General features: G+C 39.1%; 1 protein-coding gene across 1 annotated transcript in view; it reads left to right on the top strand.

The window, feature by feature from the left end:
* The window catches only part of Tbc1d32 (TBC1 domain family member 32), a 196,755-nt gene that overhangs the window by 81,010 nt on the left and 98,114 nt on the right, over window positions 1-17,631 (top strand). The window contains exons 18-21 of the mRNA XM_051164597.1: window positions 756-894; window positions 5,465-5,552; window positions 7,975-8,093; window positions 13,755-13,871. Coding sequence (XP_051020554.1) covers window positions 756-894; window positions 5,465-5,552; window positions 7,975-8,093; window positions 13,755-13,871 — 463 coding nt within the window. The remainder of the gene's footprint in view (window positions 1-755; window positions 895-5,464; window positions 5,553-7,974; window positions 8,094-13,754; window positions 13,872-17,631) is intronic.

The raw sequence follows: 17,631 nt of genomic DNA, 5'->3' as shown, positions 1-17,631 counted from the left end.
CTTCTTCTTAAGGGGTTTAATTGTATGTTTACGTGGTGGGGCAGGCACCCATTTCCTCCCAGTTCTCGAAGCTGTCACTCCAGTACCTTCTGGACTGTGCAGCACCTGACAACTCTTACTCTTTAATGTATGGCCGCCCGTGTCTAACTAGGTGGTGTCTTTATGTGAGCGCTCTCGCATGTATTTTAACCATTTGCTTGATCTCTGTGACCTATGTTAACTTGCTTAATACTCTGAACAATGTTTGAATTCATACACAAGTTCTCAATTTTAGGAAATTCTCAGTATTTAAAAATTTTAATTGAGCAATATAATATATTTGTCGAGTATAATGTTATTTCAGATTCTTTTCTTATGGTTTCTGCTATCTGTGTGCTTATTTATTTATTTTACCTCTGGCAAAGTTACCAGTCTTAAAAATGTGAATTGGGAAAATATGTTATTTTTTGCTTCCAAATAAAATATCCAAGTGCAAGTGCGGCAGAATGATCATAGCAAGGTGGGAAATTACGCATGGATGAGAAAACCAAGGCTTAGTCATAGAGCCATGCCTGAGATGAGTGCTCACCCACTCACTGACGGGAAGCTGTCATAGTGCAAGTGAGAAAAAACCGCATGGACCATTCCCATCTCATATTACACTGTCTAGTGGATAATCTGCAGTCACTGTATCCTGTCAGTTTAATTATTGTACATCGATCTTTCTCATTTTGAGTGTAGTAAATGTCCCTTTGCCTTTCCTTTCCCTGTTCCAGTGTGGCTTGGGAAGACAATTTGTTGGATGATTTACTCAATTTTGCTGCCACCCCCAAAGGACTGCTGCTTCTGCAGAGAACAGGTGCCATCAACGAATGTGTGACGTTTATGTTCAGCCAATATGCAAAAGAGCCACAGGTATGAATCACCATCTGCTCTAAGCAAAGGAAGTGCTGTTGCTATAAAAGCAATTGAGAACATCGTTCTGCTTTCCATATGTGATGAAGTCATTAAGCTCCAGTTAAAATCCTGGGTAGCGTTGTAACACTTGGTTTTTTAGGAAAGCTTTAGGTAGTTGATGTTGGTGTCAGTGGCTGCATTTTGAAATTGCAAGCAGCCAGATGGAATTGAAAAATTCAGTTAATTTTCCAGATGTTTTATAAGCATGATATAATACATCCATATGCACCAAAACTGGGGAGATGTCTGGGGAAAATCCTATTAAGTCTAAATGTATGTATTAATGAAGGTGTAGGCCTCAGACGTTTTAAAAGATACAAACTTCCCCTTAGAGGGATTACATTCTATTGTTAAATAAAACTTACACAGTAATTTGTTTAATCAGGTAGTTTGAAGTAATTGATTCATAATTAGCTATTTTTTTTCTGTTATAATATTTCTGGGATTTTTGGATCTTATATATGCCGTTGAGGGTATTTTTCTCCATAGCTCCTTGGTCTTTTGGCTAGGATCAAGGCTGCTGTATGTGTGTGTGTGTGTGTGTATGTGTGTGTGTGTGTGTGTGTGTGTGTGTGTGTGTAGATTGATGTCTGCTGCCTTCCTAAATTCCTCTGGACTTTTTTTTTTAATGTATCATTTGTTTAATTTTGATTTCGTTTGTGAGGAAAAATTCCATTTGTGAGAGTCTGAAAGAACTGTATACATCCATGGAGCTGAGTAATAGCTTGGCCTTTTGCAAACTGCCGAGTCTGTCGCTCGTGGATCAGCCTTGCCCTGGTTTAGTAATCTTGTATGTTCCTCATTCCCTGCAACGCTCCCCCTCCCTGGAGGCTGCATTTTCACCATTTCTCTTTTTTGAAGTAAGCATCAGCGAGGTGTCTGGGGATTTTTAACCTTACTGGTAGCAGTTTTTTTTCTGGACGTGGGCATGGCAGGTTTCTGGTGCGTTCTGTGCAGAGGAGCCTAAGGGAAATGGTATCCACTCTGAGGGATAAAACACTGAGCAACGCCCAAGCTGTTTCAGGAAAACCATTCTGGTGGCCCCATTGTGGATCATGGGTCGTGGTGCGGTGGGCATCTGCTCACGTGATGATGGAAGGCTTCCCTCCCCTGGGTTTGCTGCTTCCCTAACCAAGTGTGGTCCAGCATCAACTGGTTTTGTGACAATAGGCAAGCCTTTCCCACCCCTTTCAGTGCATTTTCTCTTTTGACTTTGGATTTTGCAGCTGAGTACTTGCTCTGTCTAGGACTCCTCCGGAATACATGGCAGCTTGTTGCCCGTTCCTCTGTCCAAGTTGGGCTTCTGGCTACAGTGAGGTTTCCCTTCTGGATTCTTAGCCTTAGGGTTACCCTTTGTAGGAATGCCTCGGCCTTCCTGCCTGCAGTTTTGTATCCTTTGTGTATGGCACATCAGCCTTTTCTTCTACAATTTTGTAAGCTAGCAAAGAGCACCATGTTATTTTTTTTAAGATAGGATCTCTAAACTAGGAAGTCCTAGGGTAGGCTAGGCTATGGCCAGCAATCGTGTCTCTTCTCCCTCAGGGTTGAAATTATAGGCTTGTGCTACTGAGCCCAGCTTCCCCTGCCTCCCTTCATCCCCAAATGTGTATCAGGCAGATGGAAGTCATGCATACACAGCGGGCCCTTTACAGCTGTAGCCAAGTCCCAAGCCCTGGCATCAGTTCTTCCACAGTGTTTTGGGTTTGATGTTTATTTTTTTTTAAACTCTCTGGCAGGTGTTGTGTTTGAAGTTTATATGCTGCCTAATGGCAAACACCCCCCCCCCCCTTTACTCTTTTAAATTCTAATCTCCTACCTTTGTTTAAAACTATAAGAAAATAAATAACCCTTTTTGGTGTTTCTGCTTATGAACAATCAGTGGTTTCTGAGGAAGGTCCCTAAGCTTTTTTTTGTATAAATAAAATATTTCTCTTTTTTCGTGGGTTTGTGAGGTTAGGTGTATATGTGCTAATACATTTGTATCTTGTTTTATTGAAGACGGTCCCTGAGTATGGAAAACATAGTTACCTCTCTTCCTCAATTTACGGCATGCTTACCTCATCCATCTGTGTGCGGTGTCCGTTCTGTCTTATTTATTTTATTCTATCATCATTCCAGACTGCTAGTTCTATTTTCACACTGTACACATTTCCCATTCCCCTGGCTTTCACATTTAAGAGTTTATTTTATGTAATACCCCTTTTCACACACACACACACACACACACACACACACACACACACAGAAACACACACACAGACACACACACAGAGACACACAGAAACACACACACAGACACACAGAGACACATACACATATAGACACACACAGATACACAGACACACACCCACACAGACACAGACACACACCCACACAGATACACACACACACACACACACACTCAGACACACATACACAAACACAGATACACACACAGAGACACACAGAAACACACACAGGCACACACACAGACACATACACATACAGACACACACAGATACACACATACACACACACAACACACACCCACAGACACACACCCACACAGATACACCCCCCCCACCCCCACGGCTTTTTATGTTACTATAAATGTTCCGTTTATTTTGAATTCCTCCATAGTGGAGTTTAGCCCTGTCCTTGTATACTAATTAACAGTTCAGGCTTTCTGTTTAGCTTATCCTGTTTATCACTATGAAAACTTGAAAGCAGTTCATATGCATTTTCTTTTTCATTCAGGTGTTTCAGAGCAGGCAGGCATATCTTTACATGATATATCTAGAATTAGATGTCATTTTTATGTTTGTAAATTTCAAAACCTAATGTTCTTTGCATCACAATGGCTGCTTGCATAGATGAAACTGTGCCTTTGACATTCGGAATTTACAGCCCATAGTTTTTCATTAGCATATTCATCACACTTTAATGTGGCCCCACTATTCCAGATAATTTCATCATTTACATCCTCAGATATTTTTCAAGAAAGCCTGACATCTAGGCCATTTTCTTAATCTTGTGGAAGAGAAAATGGAGGCTCAGGTTAGTTATAGAATGTGCTTTATGGACCTGCTAGTTGCCTAGTTGTAAGAGTCAGACTAAAGCTCAGATTTCTTTATTTTTTAGTTTTTGGCCATGTACATGAAGACTTATCTTGCTTAATAAAGTGTCTATCTCATGATAATTTTCTTCCCTTTCACAATATGTGGGTAAAGCACATGTCTAATACTCCAATCTTCAGGGCCCGTGGAAGGGACTTAGGAGTAAGGTCCTGTTTGGGAGGAAGATGCAGGGAAGAGAGGACAGGTGTCTTTCTTCCTGGACTTCTGTGTGGAACGGTGGATTGTAATTTAAGGGAAATGGGAAATACAGCTAACAAGATTGAAAATGAAGGCCAACTTATAAAGGTAGAAGCAATAGAAAATTGATGAAAAAGGCCTAACTTGCAGCATGCTCTATAAGCCTTTTAGCTACATTTCCCCCCTTAAAATGGAAGGTACACTTTATGTGTGAAAAGCTTGCACTTAAACCAGGTGCTTTTAATGAGATGTCCTAAAGTAGGAAATTTGAGTGGTTAACTCTGTTCAAAGGTTGGACATCTTATAGGCTCGCAGAATCTGATGGCTGTATTGCAATACCCCTTAACTTCTTTATTCTGATTAGCACACAAAGATAGGCTCACTTCTTTAGTTACCCCAAGTAGGTTTATTTTTGGAAAATTCCAAGTACTGAAGACCTTCTACTGATATATTGATGATTATGACTGTGAAACTCTGCCTTAGGAACAAAAATTGTATTCCCCAGGAATACTTATTTTAAGGAGAAAGTACCAGTTTTCTAAGTTGTTATTGTTTTTTTTTTTTTTTTTTAATTTCTTAAAAACACGTTTAAGAATCTGGCAGTGAAACTTTACAAATGAAGAAGTTTTAGCCTAGAAAGTAAAAATAGGATGATACACTTTACTAATAATAGGACAATACAATTTAGAACTGCAAGCTGTCCTATTTTTATCTGATCTAAGTTCCTTACTTTATTTATGAGAAAATGTATGCTAGGAGTAATAAGTGACTCTTCAGAAAGCATTTATTATTAACTGTGTGTATCCATATGTCTGAGTTCAGGTGTCCACAGAGGCCAAGGTGTTGGATCACCTGGAGCTAGAATTACAGGTGGTTGTGAGCCTCCAGACATGGATGCTGGGAACTGAACTGAATTCTGGGAACTGAACTTGGGTCTTCTGTAAGAGCAGTATATGCTCTTAGCTGCTGATGCATCTTTCCAGTGCCTTACTAAATGACTTGTCATAGTCAAAGAGCTAGGATTAAACTTAGGTCAGAAATAAAATGGTAAAAACATATTAGTACTAGTTCTCTGAGAGGATTTTGTTGTTGTTTGCTTGTTTTTCTGTTGTTAGCACCTGGAGGAAATTTCTAATCTTCTACCTGTTAAAGAACAGTAAGTAGCTGTACATGTAAGTTTGCATGGTGCATAACTACATGCTATGTTCTTTGCCTCTTGTTTCATTCTTTGTTAGATCAACAGGGTGAAGAAGTTTGGCTATGAAGTTTTGCTTGTGCAGGTGGCCTCCACAGCAGCAGGCGCAGTAGCTCTACAGAACTCAGGCAAGTCTCCACCCCACCCCACCCCCCAAATAAATAAAATGTGATCATTGTAAATAAAGTGAAGAACTGAAAATTTAGCATGATAAAGTTCTAGAATATTTTTAACTTTAAAAATTCTACCTCTTGGTTTGCGACTGTGAAAAATAAAATTTCCAGGAGTGTCTTTGTTCTCCATGAAATTCCACTACTGATTATTTTTCTATGAAATGTAGAGTCTCTCGTTCTCCCACTTTTTTTTTTTTAGAACAGTAGAACCCAATAGTCTATGCTAAATCTCAGTCACTAAAGAACCCCTTTTACTTTATAAACCCTAGGAATTTCATCCTGTCTTGGTATGCCTGAGGCAGTGGCCCAGTGTTTTGTTTAGTCGATCTGCACATGCATTCAAATGTGCAGTCATCATTTGAAGCTGTTCCTTCACTCAGCCTTCTCATGATCTCTGAAGTTTGCCATCTGTATGTATTCTCGAATATCAATTGGATTTGTAGGAGTGTAAGCCCCCGTCATTTTCATATGCCACATGTTTGGTTTCCTGAGCCATGGACAGTGCGTACTTAGTGATGGAGAAGTGGACTTCCCAATTAGTGGCAATGAATCACCACATCACTACCAGTGATTACTATTGGTCCCCCACATAAACCAAAACACTTTGCAAACTTTTGTAGTTTTGTTCAACTAATTTGGGCTGATTTGTTCCTTGAGAAAACTGACTCTAAACTGGACCATATTTTACTTCTACTTGGAATAAAGTCCATTTAGCACTGTGGACAGGCATATATTAATAGAATCATTTGAATATTATATTTAATCACAGGTTTGCTTGTCATTAAGTTGTTAAGCTTTTGAACCTCATACTCTCAAACATTTTGTGTGATGGCTAAAAGAATCTCTGCGTAGGTCCCAGGATGAATGCTGATTCCTGAGCACTTCCATTTCAGGCACTGTGCTGCCGACTTTACGTGCATTGGCCTATTTGCATGCTGTAGGAACTGCAAGTGTCATTTTCAAATACCAAAATTCCTTGGTCTCTGAAGAAGATGAGAGATTCCCCCCCCCCCACAGTGAATATAGACTAATTAATAAATTTTAAATTAGATTCTTAAATTAGACCCTAATAAGCTCAATTTTAGAGCCTCTTCTTCCTCATTTTTAAGTGCCTGAAAACACTTCTCATTTTGTTATAAGCATATTGATTTTTCCTAAATTTATTTTACTTTTTGACATTCTAATAAAATTATTTTTTTTCTCCCATTCTTTGTCCCTCCTCCAAGCCCTTCCAAATACTCCCTTCTTTCTTTAAAATTCATGGCCTCTTTTTCATTATTGTTGCATACATATATGTATATTCATATTGTCTCAGAAAAACATAAAAACAACCTGCTCAGTCTCTGCAATGTTACTTGAATGCTTTTAGGGCTGACCATTTGGTATTGGACAACACATTTGTTTTCTCTGAGGAAGAATATTTTTCCTGCTCTCAGCATTTGTTAGTTGCCTGCAATTCTTTGAGTAGGGCTGGGGCCTCATGGACTTTCCCCTGTCCACCTTGACAGTTGTAGTTGTCATCCCTGCTCAGCTCACACTTAGGCAGCTGTGTTGGTGAGATTTTATGGGTGTAACTTCTGACATTGCCAGGAGACAGAACCTCACAACAGACTCCCTGACCTCAGGTTCTTCCAGCCTTTGCACCCAATCTCCTGCTGCAATGCTCCCTGAGTATTATGTGTGAAGTTTGTGTTGTAGAGGAGTCTATCCACTGGGATGGGGTTCCAGCACTCTGTATTTAGCTTGGTTGTGGCTTTCTATAATAGTCTCCATCTGTGGGAAAGAGAAGTTTTATTGAGGAGGAGTGAGGACTGTAGTTATCTTCTGGTATACAGACAAATATTTAGACCGTAGTTAGAAATGAAGGCATACTGATTTTATGATTAGATGCTAGGTTTTTATATATAGTGTATGCCTTGAAGAATTTAATACTCAGCTTTAATATTCATTTTCATTTAGATAGTATTTGACTCAAGAGAATTTAAAGACTGCATTGAAGCAAAGTTCAGAATTGTTTTAAACCTATGGAATTATAAATGAATATTAAGTGGGATGCCTATCCTGCTTGCTGATGCCTTCTTTCTTTTTCTCCAACTCCTGATCACATTCTTTACAGTCTCCAGGGAAATTCATTCTCATGGTCTATTTAATATTACCAGGAGGTAGGATACCCTAAACCTTTAGTAACAATAGCAAGTACTGTTTCTGTAAGGGTAGAGATTACACTGTCATTTCTGTTAGAATCAAATATTTTTCCTCCATGAGTAAATCTTTTCGTAAGAATAATCCTATCTTTATCCCTTAAACCATATTATACCGTTTTATCCTATAGTCTACATTATGCTATAAACATGACATAAGTAATATTTCTTCCTAGGCTTCATTAGTGCACTTATAACTGAGTTATGGGCCAATCTTGAATGTGGAAGAGATGATGTCAGGGTAACTCATCCTCGAGCTACTCCAGTGGATCCTATTGACCGGAGCTGCCAAAAGGTATGAAGTTGTATGGTGGAATAATGCATAGATATGAAGTGTACTGCACAGAAAAGACTGCATGGAAACCTGACCTGTGTCACAAGCCGCGAACTGTCTTAGGTGGACCTGCTCCCATTTAATACCTAAAAGTATTTTTCATTAAAAAGTAAAGTTAATGAACTGTAAACCAATGTTCTTTGGAAAATATATTAGAAGGATACTTTTCTGTTCTGTTTTTTATTATATTTTATCTTTCTTGATAAAGGCTAACAATATACCAGGTATGTTCTGAAAAGCAGTGAGTCCCTGAAACAAACACTGCAGAAGCCACGAGGCTTTGTGCGCTTTGGGTTTGAATCTGAAGAAGTTGTCTGTGTAGAGTGAAGGTAGAACAGGCCAAGGGAAGATGCTGTTGGTTAGAGGTGTGCAAGGAATTTGTAAAAAAGTACTTTTACAATGTCCTGTTAAAATTCAATGGCTTTTCCGATATGTGACAAAGGCTCCAAACTTCCTTCCTTCCTTCGTTCCTTCCTTCCTTCCTCCCTTTTCTTTCTCTGAGACATGGTTTTTCTTTGTACCCTTGGCTATCCTGGAACTCTCTTTGTAGACCACGCTGGCCTCAAACTTACAGAGACCCACCTGCCTCTGTCTCCTGAGTCCTAATTTCTTTTAGTTAAAATAATGATTCCCTGCACTGGAAACCTGAAGAATTGTTAGTATAAAGGTGCTATAAAATTAATTAAAGTGCCCCCCCTCCCCCCACCATTTCAGAAGGTTTTTTTTTTCTTTTTTCTTTATTTTTCTTTTTTCTTGGATGTGAGCCTAGTTCACTCTTGCACAAAACACAAACATTAAAAATTAATTTTAAAATGTTTGCTGGACCAAAACAAAACAAAACAAAACAGGCAGTAAGTGGAGGACAGTGACTTGTAGGATGCTCTTGCTTCACAGTCTATTTAACAGGCAGTGTTTGTTTGTTTGTTTGTTGTTTTGAGACAGGGTTGCTTTATGTCACCCTGGCCTTGAGCTATCTATGTAGACCAGGCTGGCCTTGACCTCTCTGAGATTCCCCTACCTCTGGCTCCCAAGTGCTTCTGCCGCCATGCCTGGCTACAGATTTTAACTTTAGGAAAACTGCCTGCTGGTGCTCTAAGGCTAGAAACTCAGAATCTAGAAAGCGAGTAGAACAGGCTCCAAGTTCAGGGTTATTTGGCAGCGGAAAATGGATCTGGGAGCCTGGAGAGGACAAAGTGGGTATTCCAGAGAGATGCTGTAGCCCCCAAACTACGAGCTATCCCTGTAAACTAGTAACCCTGCTGCTCAGCCTCAGCCAATGTAACTGGTTAAAACTCATCTTCTACATACTCGTGCTAAATATGCTGAGAATGCAATTCAAAACATCTGTTCTTTTGAGTCTGATGGAATATGTCAGTTGGTAAAGCACTTGCTTTGTAAGCACAAGGACCTGAGTTTGGTCCCCAGAATATACAGTAAAAACAAACAAAGAACAGGGCTGGTAGGATGGCTCAGTGGCTTAGCGTATTTGTCACCAAGCCTGACTGTGTGAGTTTGACCCCCAGGGCCCATATCGTAATAGTAAGAAACAATTCTTGCAAGTTGTTCTCTGATGTTGCATGCACACATGTTGCTGTAGCCCTCTGCTCTAACTCCAAATAAGAAGTAAGTGAAAAAATAAATAAGATTAAAAAAAAAAAATACTTCTCCCCGCCCCCATCCCTAAATCAAAGTCTCCAAACCAGGCATGGGGACGCATGATTGTCACTCTAGCACTGGGAAGATGGAAGCAGGGCATTAACTGGAACTGAATGGCCATCCCAGTGGTCATAGGGAAGGCTATGAAAATTGAAAGCTGAGTAATGAAGGAAACGAGCAAAGAATAAAGAGAAAGCCTATAGACTGGGAGAAAATCTCTTGTCAGTGTTATGTTTAACAGAGGTTAAAATCTAGAATATGTAAAGAATCTAGAATTTAAACCGCCCTCCCCCAAAGCCACATCATCCAGTCAGTAACAGGATAATGAACTGAACAGATAGTTGTTAAAAGAAATAAAAATATGCTAATATAAACATGTTCAACATATTTAGCCAATGGGAGAATGCAAATCAAACTACACTGAGAATCCATCTCACCTCAGTCATAATGAGTACAAAGTGCTGTCCAGAATGCAGGGAAAAGGGAAAGTTTATACTTGTGAGGAGTATAGATTATTGTAGATACTGTGTATGTTAATCAATGTGGAGGTTTTAAAGAAAACTGGAACTAGAGCTACTGGCTGATGTGACTATTCTGTGCTGCTACCTGCACATCCATGTTTATCACAGCATTATTATCCACAGTAGCTGAGTTAGGAATCCGCATCAGCATCTATCAGCCAATGCATGCACCAAATGTGTATATTACAGTGGAGTTTCTTTCCTCCATAAAGAAAAAGAAAATTAGTTATTTGCAGGCAAATGGATGGAATTAGAGATCAACATTTTAACCAAATCAGCTAGACTCCGAACAGATGCCACATTTTCTCTCACATTCGAACCTAGATTTAAATATATGTGTGATTTAGATACACACACACACACACACACACACACACACACACACACACACACACACACACTACATATATATCAGAAAAGCGGAATGGTGACTGTTTGGTAGAAGAGAGGGTACTGGCAGGAGAAAGAGCAATGGCAAGAAGTAGTAATGAAGGTATTAACAATGCATGAAAGTTTCATAATGAAAACATTTTATTATTTGCTAGCTTTGTTCTCTAACCATTTCATATATATGTGTAATGTATTCTCAGTGTACTCTTAGCAACACAAAACCCATTGTTTTATATGCTAATTAATAATAATATGTTCTTCTTTTTTTGGCTTTTCAAGACAGGTTTCTCTGTGTATCCTTGGCTGTCCTGAACTCTCTTTGTAGACCATGCTTGCCTCCAACTCACAGTGATCCACCCGCCTCTGTCTCCCAAGTGCTGGAATTAAAGGTGTGCACTAACACGTCTGGCCTAGTAATACGTTCTTGATGCTAGTACAACACAATCTAGAATCCATGTAATATATGCTTACAAAGTAGGGAAAGCAACCTAGAATTTTTAGACGTTTGAAGAATTTAAAAATTGTGACCCACATTCAAGAAGAAAGGCAGCCAACTGAAATAAAAATACTTTCAGTGAATAGTCATTATGAACCTTTTAAGTTTTTGTTGATAAGAAGTTTGTTACTTTAAGGATTTTAAGCTTTAAATGCCAATATTAAAATATGTTAGCCACTAGACCTTCAGCTTGTTACATTAGCTTTATTATGTAAAACCTTGTTATTCTCAAACACTGATGGGTAGGTGGATTTTTGGTGCTATTTCAATTTTAGAATGATGTCTGATTCCAGAAGCACATTTAAAGTACTTTTGTGGGAACTGACGATTGCATTGAAAGTATGTTCATCCCCATGAATGCTTAGCACATCACAGTTTTATAATATGCTAAGTGCCTTTAAAAATGTCTACTGAGTGAGAAATGGATTTGTTAGTTCTTACAGTAATCTAGTAAAATCTTCTCAAGTCTCTTTAAAATTATCTGCCTGTTGTTTGCTTTGAAGCACAGTCCCAGGATTGTTTTCATGTGAAGCTCTACCTAATTTGCCTAGAGTACCATATCAAAAACTACTACAACTACATGCCAACAGAATCATTTTATTTCTTAGAAAGGCTATCCCAGGAACATGAGTGGAGCTATTCTTTGTAAATTTAATAAGAGACCCTCAGTATGATACTATATGATTGATAGAGAAATCTGCCATTTCCTATCAAAGTGGATACTTATCCAATTTATAAATTATATTTGTAATCCATTACCATAGAGAGGCAGAGATTCATTTATTATTATATCCAAATATTGCTGGATTAATATTTTGATATGTCTAAAGAATTTTTAGTTTTCGCATTTTACCTTTGATATATTCTCTGGATATTAAAGTGATCTTATAAAGGTTATTTTGACAAATCATCTTTTTACTTAATAACTGATTGGTGAATTTGTTTATGCAATTGTTTTGTTGGTGGCTGTGAAGATCCCTCTAGTTTCCCTGTAGTTCGTTTCATAGTACTTTAGAGGCGCATTTCTCTAACATGCTTTCCTCCTCTTTCTTACTGCCCTCGCTTAGAATGAGAGTTTCCCTGGTGCTATTCAGTGATAGTGTCCCTGGGTATAGCAGTATTCTGTAAATTTTATACTTATCGTTTGGAAAAATTTCTGTTATTTAAATTCTGGATTTGTACCTGAGAGGGGACATATGGATAGTTTAAATTTAATGCATGTTCATTCTTTATCCAGAGACACAATTTGCTACAGAGCACCATACGTTGTATATATTCACTAGATAACCACTGTAACTTATGAAGTGACACTACATTGAGTACAAAGTGAGGGGAAAGGAAGTGGTCTCTACTCTTCCTGCTTACAAACAAGGACTGGACAGTGGCTATCCCTGTTCCACAGTATCTGATGGCCATATTTTCATTTGCAGAGAGACCTTAGCCAGAAAAAGAGAAAGTGCAAATTAGTTCTTTTGCAAATGTGTTATTAGTCAATCCCTTTATCATAAGATTCCTCACCTATTAGTGAGAAATCAAATCAAATAGTTTTTATATTTTTATCAAATTTTGCTGTTTCTTACAGTGAAGAATCTGATTCACAAATTTTATTCTACTGAATTTTTAAAATATCACACTTTTAAACACAACACAATGCTTTCAAATAATTACCAAGTGTGTCAAACTTTGGGAAGAAGATGGAGTCGACTGGAAAGAAAGTGACACTTTTGAAGTTAGTACAGTTGAGGGCAGGTGGGGCACGCGAGCAGGAAGAGAGGCGGCTGTGCAGATGGCAGTCAGTTGAAGAAGACCGTATGACTTCATGTTGGGGATGCTGAAAAATGAGGCTGTTGAGACAGGAGCAGAGAGTCAAGTGCCCTCAAGTCATCTGAAGAATTCAGACTCCTGCTGTCTAATGATGACTACCCACCCATGCATGCTTTTAAGCTAGGAGCTGAACCTGAGGTCTTTGTGAGAAGCATGTCCCGTCGCTGTTAGGCGGGCGAACTGAAGCATCACAGAGAGATGCCCTTGGCTTACACATGCCCTGGAGAGGTGATTTTGGTTGGTTAGAGCAGGACGGTGGAGCTGTTTTTCTTAGGAAGGCCATGGCTTTTGAAAATTAGCTAGGCTGTCTAGATGATTGTGATTTTCATTAGATTTGTTAAGTGATAATTTTATGGACCAACCCTGAGAATATAGATGTTATTATTTTACTCTCATGTATTTTCTTAGATATAATAAAGAACAAGAAAGAGGGAGCGTTTTATTTTTCATCAGAATCTAACTTCAGGAATCACATAGCATTCTGAAGTGTTTTCTAACTCTCTTACGTCCTCCTTAACAGTTGTTATGTTAGACTTGTAAGCTCTTAGATTATTGGTACTTTTGTTATTTTTTTTTAACCTCTATGAGTAGATACCACACCCTCACAATAGGTTTACTGAAAGAAAAAAAAACCAGCCCTCATAGACATCGGCTATAACATTTACACGAATGACTTGTTATATGCAATATTGAAAATAAAAATGAGTTATCTCACTGTCTCTTCCCCTCCCCCAGTCCTTCCTTGCACTGGTGAACCTGCTGTCCTACCCTGCTGTGTATGAGCTGACAGGCAATCAGGAACTTCCTAATAAGGCGGAGTATTCTCTTCGTGAAGTTCCAACAAGTATTATCGTAAGTCACTTTCCTTAAATTGTTCTCTTTTCTGATTGTCCATTGCTTGAGATTGGTAGCAAAAAATGTTAATTTGACATATGCACAGCCCCCCACCCTCATGCTTACTAAAGTCTGAATTGATTACTCATCACTGGGTTATCAACTTTTGAATTATCTGTGAATAACTTTGGTTCCAGCCATGCATCTGGCCCTTTACTTGTCAGAATGCAAAGCTAGCCATCTCCAGCCAGGGAAGCAGTGTACCATATGAACAGGCGTCTGTATAAGTGAGGTTTAGATGGCTACTGGGGTATTAGCTACATTTACAGGGCTCCATCCCTGAGTAGGGCAATTGGGAATAAATTATACCCAAGGAGTTCAACCCATTTTAATGAATTATGTATCATGTCCATGAAGACAGTATATGCATATTTATTTAATTTGAAATTTAATTTATGCTCAAAATTGCCCATTTTGAAGGGGATGTAGTTCATTACCTTTGAGTGCTTATAAACGTGTGCATGGACACACATACACAAGGGCTCATAAAAAATTACTTAATATTAATACTGAAATTCTAATTATTACTTTTTACTTGTCATTGTTACATATTATTGGTTTTAGAAAATTTTTCTTTGTCCTTTATGAATACTTTTCACCTTTGTTAATTCTAAACATTTGGATTCTTAAAATTGTTTTTTAGTGTGGAAGGTTTTGGTGACAATTGGGGAGTAAGATGTTAGAGGTGCTCGCATCAGAAGTCTAAGGACCCGGAGCTGCCTATGTTCTTAAACCATTCCCGCGCCGCCTCTGTGTTCCCAGCGTTCCCTCAGTGCTCATGTACTTTTATAGTTTGCTGTTTTATTGTGCTGTTAGCTAGCTTGTGGCTTTGAGTGGGCTAAATACTGGTTTTCTTGTCTACCATGAGATGATGCTGTGCTGTGTGGTTCAGATCCTGAAGCACAAATACTGTGTGATGCCATTAATGCTCCGACTCTAAGGTAGTTTTAGTAATTAGAGCCAGAGAGCAGGATATTGGGTTCCAGGGCTAGGGCGGGGCAGGAGAGCACAGAGCCAAGTTCTAGTCACATGTACAAGGGTTTGGTTACCCAAGGTAAAAATAACCTAAAGATTTATTGTATAGCATAATGTTTATAATTAATAACACAGAATTACATACCTAAAATGCTTGTAATAGAGCAAATGTGAACTGAATGTCTTTAGCAGACACAGAAAGAAGGTAAGAGAACATTTGAAGTTCATGGATATACAAATCATTAAAGGAGTGACCACAGTCAAACTCCTTCCTCAGGAGTTCAGGCAAGACTCTGTCGTTGCCTCTTCAACTTCTACATAGTTTTAGTTTAGTTTAAAAAAAAAATATTTTGTGGATATCATATATAGGTACTATGTTTACATCTTTCTCTTCCTCCTCCCTCACATTCTTTCTATGCTCCCAAGTCCATCTCAAATTCACACTTCTTTTATTATTCTCTCTCTCTCTCTCTCTCTCTCTCTCTCTCTCTCTCTCTCTCTCACACACACACACACACACACACACACACACACACACACACCCTTTATTGAGTCCATTTAGAACTGCTTGCATGTACATGTGTTTAGGGCTGACCATTTGGGATTTGATAACGGTCTCAGGGTGATGAAACACCATGATGAAAAGCAGCTTGGGGAGCAAAGGGTGTGTTTCACTCATGGTCCCATTTAACAGTTCATCATCCAAAGCAGTAAGGGCAGGAACCTTGAGGCAGGAGCTGAGGCGGAGTGCTCCTTACTGCCTTGCTCTCCATGACTTGCTCAACCTGCTTTCTTATAGAACCCAGGACCAACAGCCCAGGGATGGCACCACCCAGTGGGCTGAGTCCTCCCCATCAATTACTAAATATGAAAATGCCCTACGTGAAGAAAGTTCTGAGAGTGGTGACTGTGTACAGCCTTGGTCATGACTGTAAGTGTCAGTATCACAAACGTAAAGAGAGGCCAAAGTTCATGTCCACTTCGGATCTGTGTTGTTTATTCTGTCAGCAGTAGCCCAATAAACTTATTACCAAGCACACACACAAAAAAATAAAAAATAAAAAATAAAAAATAAAAAAGAAAACGCCCTACAGGCTTGCCTACAGCCTGATCTTATGGAGGACTTTTCTTTATTGAGATTTCCTCCTCTCAGATGACTTTAGCTTGTGTCAAGTTAACGTAAAACCATCCAGCACAATAACCTATCAGGGAACGTGTCCCTACACAAACCAATTCTCTCTCTTTCAGCAGCCAGTCATTGCTTGTAGCTCTTCACCTTGGAGTGGGGTTTTGTGAGATTTCTCTTATCCATTTTGTCATGTTGACTGGTGATGTCATTGTTCAGACAATCAGACTGTTGAAGGAAGTTTCCTGGGCACAGTTTCTCTAGCAAGTCTAGAAGATACTATCTCGCTGCCGACATTCTGGCTCTCAGGCTATTAAATATTTCTGTCCTCTCTTCTGGCACTTTCCTTGAGCCTTAGGTGTAGAGTTGCATTCTAAGTATATTATTTGGGGTTATAACCCCATGCTTACTTATTTCTGCATTTAGATCCATTTTGATACTCTAATATAGTAACCATCTACTCAAAAAGCAGCTTCTTTGGTCAGGAATGAGAGCTTCACTTATCAGTGGGTATAAGGACAAGTACTTAGTACACAATCAGAAATCATATTAGCTTAGGAGGAAGACAGTCGTAGGTTCTTGTGTAGGGTATATAATTTCTCCAGCCATAAGTAATTGTCTTGGTTTATAGTATCAGGCATGAATCACCTCCCGTTAAGCAGCCCTTAAATCCAGTTAGAGAGTTGCTGGTGACTCACAGAATACAAGGGCCACTATTACACAGCTGCCGCTGTCTTGACAGGCCAGTCACTGCCGTTGTTTACCTCCTTCACAGCCAATGGGGGCTGAGGTCTTGTTTCTCTCCTGGTAGCTGGCATACCAGCATAGCACTTCCTGATGCTAAGTCTGGCATGCCAGCATAGCACTTCCTGATGCTAAGTCCTCAGGGTGCAGGAGGTTTTCAAGTTCATTGCAGCTCAAGTTCCAGGCCCAAAGGATGTTGTGTCTTTAGGGTCTTAACCTTAAAATTCTGGGACTCAAACAAGGGCAACAACAAAGCCTTTGCTGGTTTGGGAGTCTCTTGGACCACCCCGCCCCCACCCACCCGACCAAACCCAAAGGAAGGTTTACATTGCTTGGCATTAGGGTTTTTGTCACATAGCCTGTGGCTTTGGGGGGAAGCATTATTACCCTATATAGAATAATTACATCAAAAATGTCTGTTTGTCTGTCTGTCTATCATTTACCTATCTATCTAATCCATTTATAATCTATCTTCATATATCTATTATCTATTTATCTCTGTTACATCTAATACCTATCATCTATCTGTCATCTATTCATCATCTCTATGTGTCATCTATCCATCTTCTTTCTTTCTATCTATCTATCTATCTATCTATCTATCTATCTATCTATCAGTCTGTCGTTCATCTGTCAATCATGTAATGTACTTTAGGCATTTCATATCTTGCTGCTCCCTGAGTCCAGTTCTTTACAGGCCTAACCACCTTTACATAGCCCATGCCTCTTTCTGACTGAAATTTTCCTCTATATTTCTCTTCTCAGGATATTTATCAAATAGCGTGACATTCAGAAGTTATGGGGATTAGAGTACTGACAAGCTTTTAGGATGGTGGTATTGAACTTACTATATACAAGAGTGGCCTTTTCTTC

Source organism: Acomys russatus, chromosome 21 (assembly GCF_903995435.1).
Source record: "Acomys russatus chromosome 21, mAcoRus1.1, whole genome shotgun sequence".
In the NCBI taxonomy this organism is placed as follows: Eukaryota; Metazoa; Chordata; class Mammalia; order Rodentia; family Muridae; genus Acomys; species Acomys russatus.
Note: the sequence above shows the minus strand (reverse complement) of the source record. Positions and strands in the feature narration are given on the sequence as shown.